Source organism: Physcomitrium patens, chromosome 24 (genome assembly GCF_059467195.1).
Source record: "Physcomitrium patens ecotype Gransden chromosome 24, ASM5946719v1, whole genome shotgun sequence".
Lineage (NCBI taxonomy): Eukaryota > Viridiplantae > Streptophyta > Bryopsida > Funariales > Funariaceae > Physcomitrium > Physcomitrium patens.
The window spans coordinates 2,806,495-2,816,060 of NC_143433.1; the positions used below are offsets into that span (position 1 = coordinate 2,806,495).

At 35.5% G+C, this 9,566-nt stretch overlaps 1 protein-coding gene across 2 annotated transcripts; it reads left to right on the forward strand.

Annotated features, from left to right (window-relative positions):
- The first annotated feature begins 940 nt into the window (after positions 1-940).
- Positions 941-3,906, forward strand: LOC112276359 (uncharacterized). Of its 2 annotated transcripts, none has more exons than XM_024507603.3 (5): positions 941-2,023; positions 2,245-2,716; positions 2,848-2,922; positions 3,086-3,192; positions 3,335-3,906. In XM_024507603.3, exons 1-5 carry the CDS (start codon positions 1,797-1,799, stop codon positions 3,582-3,584), a joined length of 1,131 nt encoding a protein of 376 aa, XP_024363371.1. In that variant the 5' UTR covers positions 941-1,796; the 3' UTR covers positions 3,585-3,906. The 2 variants fall into 2 exon arrangements, with proteins under 2 accessions (XP_024363371.1, XP_024363372.1); XM_024507604.3 differs by having other exon boundaries at positions 1,010-2,008.
- The last annotated feature ends 5,660 nt before the right edge of the window (positions 3,907-9,566 follow it).

A 9,566-nucleotide genomic window follows, 5' to 3' on the forward strand; every position in this document is an offset into this window, starting at 1 on the left:
GCAGCAGGTAACAACTCAGTGTAGTGATGAGTTGGCAAGAGTCTAAGGAACTTGTCCAGTGATGACTTGGCACAGTCAGACAAAATACATCTAGCAGTGACTTAGCAAGGCCATGTGATGAACTTATGCCAGGATGGTGTAAAACTCACCTAGTCACCTGGTGGCAAAAAAATATCGAACAATATCTACGCCCTAATTACAGCTTGCTGTCCGATGGCATTGCCACATCTCATGAGGAATTGCAGGGTTTCAATCCTTAGCTTCCAGCTTCAGGCCTCATGAATTATTTGGCATCTCTTTGCCCACAAAGACCACAGAATGCAAGAGCAGCCTTAAGTTTTTGCTTAGATACATTATCCTTGTTTTATTTTATTTTTCGGATATTATTATTATGATAGTTTTTGACTATCACAGCCAACCTGGCAGTGAGCCTCAGAAAAGGCCAATCAATATGTCATGGATATCAATCAATCAAACCAATGACCTGTAGGTCAAAATATCCAACACCAGTGCATATGATTTCATCTTGTCAAGCATCTCCAGGGTGGTTATTATGAATCTGCCCTGGTATTTCCAGAGGAATGAGAGGCAGCATGTTCTGTTGGAATCAATTTACACATTGCCAACTCAGCAAACCATTGTATACCTCTTACAAAGTTATATATAAATCGTATCAAACTTCATATCATCACAGCGACATCGCAAACAAAATACACAGAGTAATGTATCGACCTGCGCGAAATTGAATGAGAAATGCGAGTCGCCGACTGGGCAGAGGTAGCGCAGGACACTGGACGCAGCAGCCACCCGTGTGGGCGACTTGTCCGGGCTGTCAAAATCCCTCCGAAAAGAAGCGGGAGCCTCCTTCGCGCCCGATTCAAATAAACTCCCGCTCCCGCCATCTTGAGAGAGCATGTTCCAGTTCGGAACTGTCTTCCTCTCACAATCCAGACAGGGTGTTAGTAGATTTCCTATTCTCGGTGCAGCGCTACAACCTTCGTTCGCCGTGAGATGCTATGCTATTGTTAGCGAACTAGTCGAGCAGTGTTCAGATCCTCCGTCGCCGCGTTCTGCTCCGGTGCTTCTTTAGCACACCTCGGGCGTTCTGTTAACTAGAGAGCGGTGCGATAGCTTCTTTCCATGAAGTCTCGGGTGGTGTGCGGAGGCTGCCGCAGCAGCAGCGTTGTGTCAGGGAATCTCGTCCGTTAGTGGTGCGGTGCATCACAGATTGGGGGAGGCGGCGTGTTACGGAGTCTGTGCGTTTATTAGTAATGTTCAGACGCTTCTGTATGGCTGCATGTTTGGGGAGAGGAAGTAACGCGGGACAGTGAGAGTATTGTTAGGGTGTCGCAGGGCAATACAGTGTGCCTGGTTTGGGAAGTGTGATTGTTGGCGCGTTCATGTCCTTGGGGTTAGTGCCAGGTTCAACCACTGTTGGAACGGAGGCTTTGGCGTGTTGAGTTTAGGTCTTGCAGCACACCACAGCAGACATTCGGTTGATGCGTTCTGACTACCTGAAAGTAGAGCGAGCATCAGCGAGAGTGACATGAGTTTCTCTCTATCTTAACTGGTACAGCCCCGCGTCACTTAGAGTGCAAATGTAGCTGCGTTCATAGTACGAGCCTGCGTGTTCTTCTCTGTATGTGGGTGTAGACTTCCTGTGCTTTTTTAGCACATCGCGACTTTTGGCTAGAACGATGGTGTCACTCCTCTGTTGTTCGTCCGCGGATAATTCGTAGTGTACGTGAGGCCGTTGTTGCCTATGTGAGTCCACCAAGGACTAAATATCGAATGTGATGGCCCTCCCAAGGAGGCGAGATGATTCTTGCAGAGGTGGATGCGGACAACCGGATGCTGTTACTTTTGTGAAACGTCAAAGACGTGACTCCCCTCACAGCTGTGTAGGAATCACTATTGGTTTGGAGGATCGAGCTGGTCCTTCCTGTGCAGCTTCGTCGTACCGAAGAGTTCCGGAACTAACTCGCGGCTCTTCTCAAACCTTCTCTAGGTGCGATTCGTACTGGTAAATCTCATTTTCTACTGCTGAGACCTAGTCGTCAGCCCCTGCCACACATTTTTTTGGTTGGTTATGGGGTTTAGTGGTCATGCCCTGCTACATGCATATCACCGTTGCGTATTTTGGGTTTTAGCGCCTCCGCTAGTTTCACTGTGTCCCGTCTACGGTTTGGATCTCTGGTAGCATCATACTGAAATCCTAAACTGTGCACTTTGTTTCCCTTGCAGTGGGCGTGCATTGAGGTCTGATATTGTGATGGTGTCTGGTATTAAAGTAAGTTCTATAAGTGAGCAGAGGATCCAAGGCTTAGAACACAGTATGGATACTCAAACGCAGGTGCCCCGGAGACGAAAGTATCTTAGGCCAGGACAACTGGCAAAATTAGTGGATGAGCATAAGAAATCTCGTATGACTAATGCGCTTAGAAAGAAGAATAAAATTGGAAATAGCATCTTCAGGAAAAACTCCTCTGCATTGGAGGTTGCAAACGTGACGGATTCGACTGCACCATCTTTGAGTTCTCCAGTTCCTACGTTACAAGTGTTTGGACCTGCATATCCCCAGAGGAAAAAGTTAGTGGCACCTAGAACTCCACTGACCCCCGCTTCGCAGTTGACAGTGGTGCGGGATCCCATGCATGAAGTAGATTTCCCATCCCAATCCGAATCACCTTTGGAAGGGCTGCCGGTTGAGCTACTGGTACGGCTCATCTCCTTACTCTTGTTGTCCTGTAAACAACCCTAGGATATGATCTTGCTTCTACAACACCAGTAAGGTATACTTGTCCGTTCATTGTGTGTTCTGACAATGTGCTACGCAATGTTACGCAGGTACACATTGTTTGTAGACTTCACCATGACCAACTGAAACCCGTCTTCCACGTCTGTAGGTCCCTGCAAGAAGCGGTAAGCGTAGTGTCTTATGCTAGTCGACTTGCATGTACGTGTTGTAGCCTCCTAGGTTGTCTACAATGTCGGCATTCATGCTACGCGTGGGGTGGGTTGCTCGGGTATGCGGCCTCCCCTTGTTTGGTTATGCTGATTTGGACTTCACTGGTCTGTTGTGCAGGTTAATATTGCCAGGGAAATGCACTTCAACTTCACTACCCCCGACTTCGAGAGACAAAAAACCATTAGTTTGTGCACCCCCAAGCGCTACCGGGATTTTTACTTAAGGTTAGTTACGCTTGTTTTGAACCCCGCCTGTCTCTGATCCAAAATCCGAACTTGTTTCATGTCCTTGCAAGGTATTAATGTTTGATAATGGTTCGGGTGACATGTTGTTTGAATGCTGATGGCTTTTCTTGTCTTTCTGAAGCTTTAGTGAAGCACCTGGAGGAGTGCTGGATGTGCGACCCCCAACGCCACAGGCTCCAAGACATGGACCTAAGCCACCACATGTTCGGATTCCATTGTCTGAAATGAAGACAGTCGTTGCTCCATTGTTTCAAGGGCCCAGAGATACTCCGCACAGGCCCCCTGGTCTCCCTCGGCCGACGTTCAAGGCAATTGCGTCGCATCGAGTCCTCTTCAATGAAGCAGAATTTTGTCAAGGAGGAGCTCTGTAACTTGAGATTCGAAGTAATGCTTCTGAAGCCTGTACGATTTTTCAGATACATATTGTCGCCTGAGGTGCAATGCCCTCTTGTGTACATGCCCTTGTTGGAATCTTGTAGAGAGGTTCTTGTTTATTAGGAGCCTGTTTAAACTGGTACCCATTACTTCTAACATATAGCCGAGATCAGATACATTTTGGGGCATGGCACCACGCTAGAAATTTTTACCACTGTCAAATGTGGAAATTGTAGGTGAAGCTGAATGATGAGCCAGCTTCCGTGATGTATCATACTTTCTAAAACGTCCAATGTATGGACGGAATTTTAGAGTCAACTATGGCACGCTTGAGTTCAGTTTTGAAGTACTTGTGATTATTCGATCCATCTGAAACACTGCATGTGTAGACGTAGATTACTTTCTGCCTGCTGTGGGTACGCAACAATTAACAGGTTCGTCACCATAGAGTTTCCTAGGATAATAATGTCATTGAAGTACTGGAAATATTGTAAACCAGTCAACATGATTTAATCCTGCCACTAGTCTATGTAATTATAAGTGATGTTAGTGATACGTGTTGTAAAATTTTCGAGTCTAAACAATCATCTTTTCATGAACGATTTTTTGCGATCGAATTGTTCTTCGAGACATTGTGAACATTCATTAAATGTAGTATAACATTGGTTATATGTACCGATATGTGTAATGAAATAATGTTGTAAGGCTACTGTGGTCTATGTTATAACACCTGTATTGATAGAGGTGTAGCATACGTTGCATCGATGGAGGGTTGGGTTTGCATACTTGCCAAATAGTGACCAAATTAACTATTGTACGTAATTGCAAGTTAAAAATAGTCGTTTTTCTTCAACTAAGGGCTAACTGTATTATGTGCTTAATAGCGTGTAAAAAAAAATGAGATGTATCACTTTATTTTAGTTGGGGTGCCAAATCAAACAATACCCTGTTTACGACATTAACTTTGACGGTTACTAAATATTGGACCATGTCCATTGCATTAATGATAATCTTATACACTAGCAGTAAATGTGAAGTGTATTTACATCCATGCTTTGGCATAATTGTTATGAAAGAACTATCCAGAAGTGCATTGCTTGTTGCAAATAAATGTCTGTTCAATGTTATTTCAAAGTGTATTCCTGGTAAAAAAGCTATTATTTGAAAACATTTGGTAGAAGAACTGAATTTAGTGTACATACAAAACCAGTGTTTCACAGGTGTTTGTGCATTAAAAAAATATATATATATATATATACACGCACACACACAGACACATGCAAGAAAAGAATGAAAGAAAAAAGAAAGAATCCAAAAAAAACATTGGACATGATTTTGAACCTGATGTTGATAAATGTAAAAAACTTTGATTTTCTTGAATACATCAACATATCTTTATAAAAAATATTTTTTTTGTGAATATCAATTGAGATTGGTAATATGTACATTTCATTAATTTGACACATAAGTAAACACATTGAAATTTTTGTTGAACAAAGAATACATTTATTACAGTGTTCTTTTCAATATTTGGATAAAATCAAAATAACATTTCAGCATTTGTGAATCAAAATATCTTACTTCTAACTTTTTTTCGTCATATTTTACAAAATTCAATCAATCTCATAACAAATATTCACAATTTTGTACTGAAACTGTGATATTGTAGTTTGTATATGATAAAGGATTATACCATTTGATCAGTATTCAATACTCATTTAGTTTTGTAAGTAGGTTCTCTTTCATATATATATAATATAAAATTATCTTCTAGATATTTTAGAAAATATTATTAAAAATAATATAAATTTTATTTAATTTTATGATAATTATTTTTCTTGCAATCTACATATAAAAATTAGTATCTTAATACAACATAAAATGGAAGTATTTAATAACCACATAAAATTAGAAAATTAATATTTCTACTTAGAATTTTATTCTTTTCACCTAACAATATGATGCACCTACCACATTGCTATTGTTTTTACCTAGCATTGTGATGTACCCCCCATATCATTGTTGTTTTGTTATGCATTCAAAATTGGTTTTGCTTTGATCAATGCTTCAATGGATCAGCCCTTTGTCTTTGTTGACAATGAAATCTCACACAGCAGGATGTTTCAGCAACAAGGTTTGGCACTTGTGCCCCACAACTTCTTTGACATAAATCTCAACAAATTATAAAATTTTCTAAAATGCACAAATAAAGGTTGCTATTGAAATACAACAATGAGAGTTTGGTAGATGCAACACAATGTTGGGTGGAAATATCAATTCCCTAAAACCATATCATTTTGCAATAGAGTAATTTGATGTATAATTGAAATAATTTGGCATTGAATCAATTGAGAGATGATATACAATGCCAAAAAGAAATATATAAAATATTATAGAAATAGCGACATAGGTTTAAATAAGAAGCTTTAAAAACTTCATATATATATATATATATATATATATCATGATATAAAGCGACATGGTGTCTTTTAATATAAATGAAACAATTCTAATTTGATAATAAATTTTTTGCAATTCCTAAGAGCATCCGCATTGGTTAGTCCTAATCCTCGCACCATCTTGATGGATGGCATGGCAGTATGGTATATGCACTAGGGCAGCCCTAGCATGATGTTGTATGGTGTGATTTATGATCTGAAAATACATTGGATACCATCTTTAGAAAGTTTAGCTTCAACTTATTGGCCAAGCTCCAATAAGTGATTTATTCTTAATATAGAGGACAAATAAATGCAACAATATCAAAAAAAATTCTATTAGTAAAACCTTTTATATTTAAGAAGGTTTGTATATAAGGTTTTCAAGAGCATCTAGAAATTCCCTAATATCTTTTGCTGTACCAAATCATAATTAATCATTTGTAAGTAAGTTAGATTTTTAATAATTTCAAAAAAAATCCATAATCTCCTTTCAAAAACTCATCGTTAAATCATAATTTTATCATAGCTCTATATCTCCATCTTTAACATATATATCAAGTCTTGGCTCCCAAAAACCTTTTACTTAGCATAATATGCTCAAATTGTAGCAAAACCCCTTCAAAAATTTTTTTTTCCATAATTTTTTCTTCTCTCCAAATTTTAGAATTTCATTTCTCTTGATCCAACCATTATTTTTTTTTTAAATTTCTAGATAATGTAGCATTTATCTTTAATCTTCACCACAAAAAAATAAACCTTAAATTTATTATAGATTATCTAGCATCTTAGAAACCCTAGAAGATGTTCTAAACCCTAATTTATAAGCACCCAGGTACTATTTTCTTCATATCTCAAAAATCCAAAATTTTAATGAGACAAAATTTAATATGTAGCTTTAAAACATAATAATACACATTTTTGGAAAATTTTAGCCAAAGATTCATCTAAATGTCCAAAATATGGCAAGAACTAGATCCCTCATGAAATTGATTCATTGACAAACTTTAATTTAGAAGCACTGTCTTCAAGAAGTCTTTGCTCTTCCTAATCAAATCCAAAACTTTTGCTTTTTATATGTAAAATATATTCCTTTAAACTAAATTTTTAACTACACAATTTGATCTTCAAAAGCCTTTCATATATGTGCATTATGCCATTAAGAGTGACAGTAGATACAAAAACGACACCTTGACTTTGAACATCTATTTCTCCCTCATAAAATCTCCAAATCATACAAAATTTTCAAATCTCCAAATCTCCCTCACAAAATCTCTAAATCATCCATCTCCATTCATTCATATAAATGACATAACTACCTCTTTTTATATAAAAATCCTTCTCTAATCTTTTTTTTAATAAGTTTTATATAATATATATGCTAAATATCAAATAAAATAAAAAACAAGATTTTAATAATCACCAATGTTTAATAAAAATAGCTCTAAATATATAAAAGCTATTATTGATATAAAAATCAACTTCAATAATAGTCTTTTTGGACTAATTATTTCAAAGTAGTAATCTAATTACATTTTGTAACCAAATAAAATCTAATAATGTGGCTCTCACTATATTATTTAATAAATTATATATATATATATATATATATATATATATATATATATGCATTATTTTTATATGGTAGCCAAACTACAATACTATAATGGTCTCCATTGATTGGTGCTAATAAGCATCTTATAAAATGGTAGGATTAGACTTGAAAGAGCTTATAAGAGTGGCCAAATAGTGCCTAGTGTAGCAACTCTTGACAACCTTGTTGGATGGTTAGAAAATACTAGATCCAATACTACATAGCGACTATACACAGAGATGGATTTGGCCATATTAAGGCATTTATATAACAAACTAGTAAGCAAATTTTTAAATTGATTGTGGCTATATAATGGCACAAGTGCTGGCACCACCAATGGACATTCTTTAATGCATTATATGCTTGATATCTAAAAACATTCATAAAAAAGAAAGGATCATGATAGTTGCTAAATTGACCAATTTTATTATGAAAATGAATATAAGTTCTATTGTTTCTTCTACAAAATAGATACTATGATACAATGATCAATGAGAGTATCGATTCTTATGAAAATCAATAGATAGCCATGGAAATGGAAATATGAAGGTTTGTATTTATCCAGCTTCCTATTTAATCCATTTTTCACTATTTTTTTATATAATTAAATCATTTTCAAGAGTATCTTTGTAATAGAAATAGTAGCATCTAAATTTTTTCAATATTAATTCTATAATATAGAAAGAAAAAAACTTATAAAGATTTTGATTTAACTGCAATAACCATACAAATCAAAGACAAAGAATGGATCATTATTGACGTTCTTGAGTGTTGTTTGAACTAGTAAAAGATAAATTTTTGCCTCAAGAGTAAATTTTTGTCTAATATTACTTACTTAAAAATCTATTATGATGGAATAAAAAACAAAATATCATTGCAAATCCTTGATAATATTTGAGAAGCCACGACTTATTCTCTCAAAGCAAATTTCACAACTATGGTATATAACATGGAATCATCTCTATTACTCGTAATATAGATATTTTATTTCACAACCACATATTTTATAGCAATTTGGACCTCTGCATGCAAGATAAAGGTACTCAATAAAGTTTTAAGTTACAAGCTTTCACGAATCACCTCCAATGCCAGACACTCTGAACTTATATGAATTTATAGTTAAATTGGAAAAGTCATGGTTGTAATTAAATATATAACACATAGCAATGTCATCATTGTAATGTTCAATTAATTATCAAATGGCAGATTGGAAAAAGGCACCAATAGAAAAAACTTCAAACATGCACAAAAAAAAATAAGGCAAAAGAAATTAAAAAAAAAAAAAACAAAATTCAAGATTTGTATATTTCTTCCAATTCATTACATCCACTCTTCAATATTATAAGATTCACATACTTCTAATTGATAATATCTAATCAATCAATATTAATAAAAATATAAAAGAAAGAAAATTGGATTCTTATTGTATTAAGTAAATTATATAGAGATAAATAGAATGAGCAAAGCATAATGTATTTATCCTAAGAATGAATATAATTTGTAAATTGATATGTTAAGAATAGACATTATTAACTAAAACTATAAGCCTTATCACCAATACTTCTTTTCAACCCAAGCTCACAAGAAAATTAGAATGTTGCAAGTATTTAAAAGAGTAATGTATGATGAGAAAATTGATCTTCTACAAAGATAATTACCTTCTATTTCTATTATAAGTCTTAACTATTTAGTAAAAATCTTTAGTATATATTATTATATTTATTTTTTATTTTTTATTTTTTTATGAATATCTATACATATTAGGGACATAATCCTTAGAACCTTCTAGAGACAAGTTTCTAGAACCTTCTAGAAGCAAGTCTCTAGAACCTTCTAGAAGCTTCTTATTTGATAGAAGATGTTAGGAACATAGTCTTTAGAACCTTTTAGAGATAAGTTTCTAGAACCTTCTAGAAGTAAGTCTGTGGAACCTTCTAGAAGCTTCT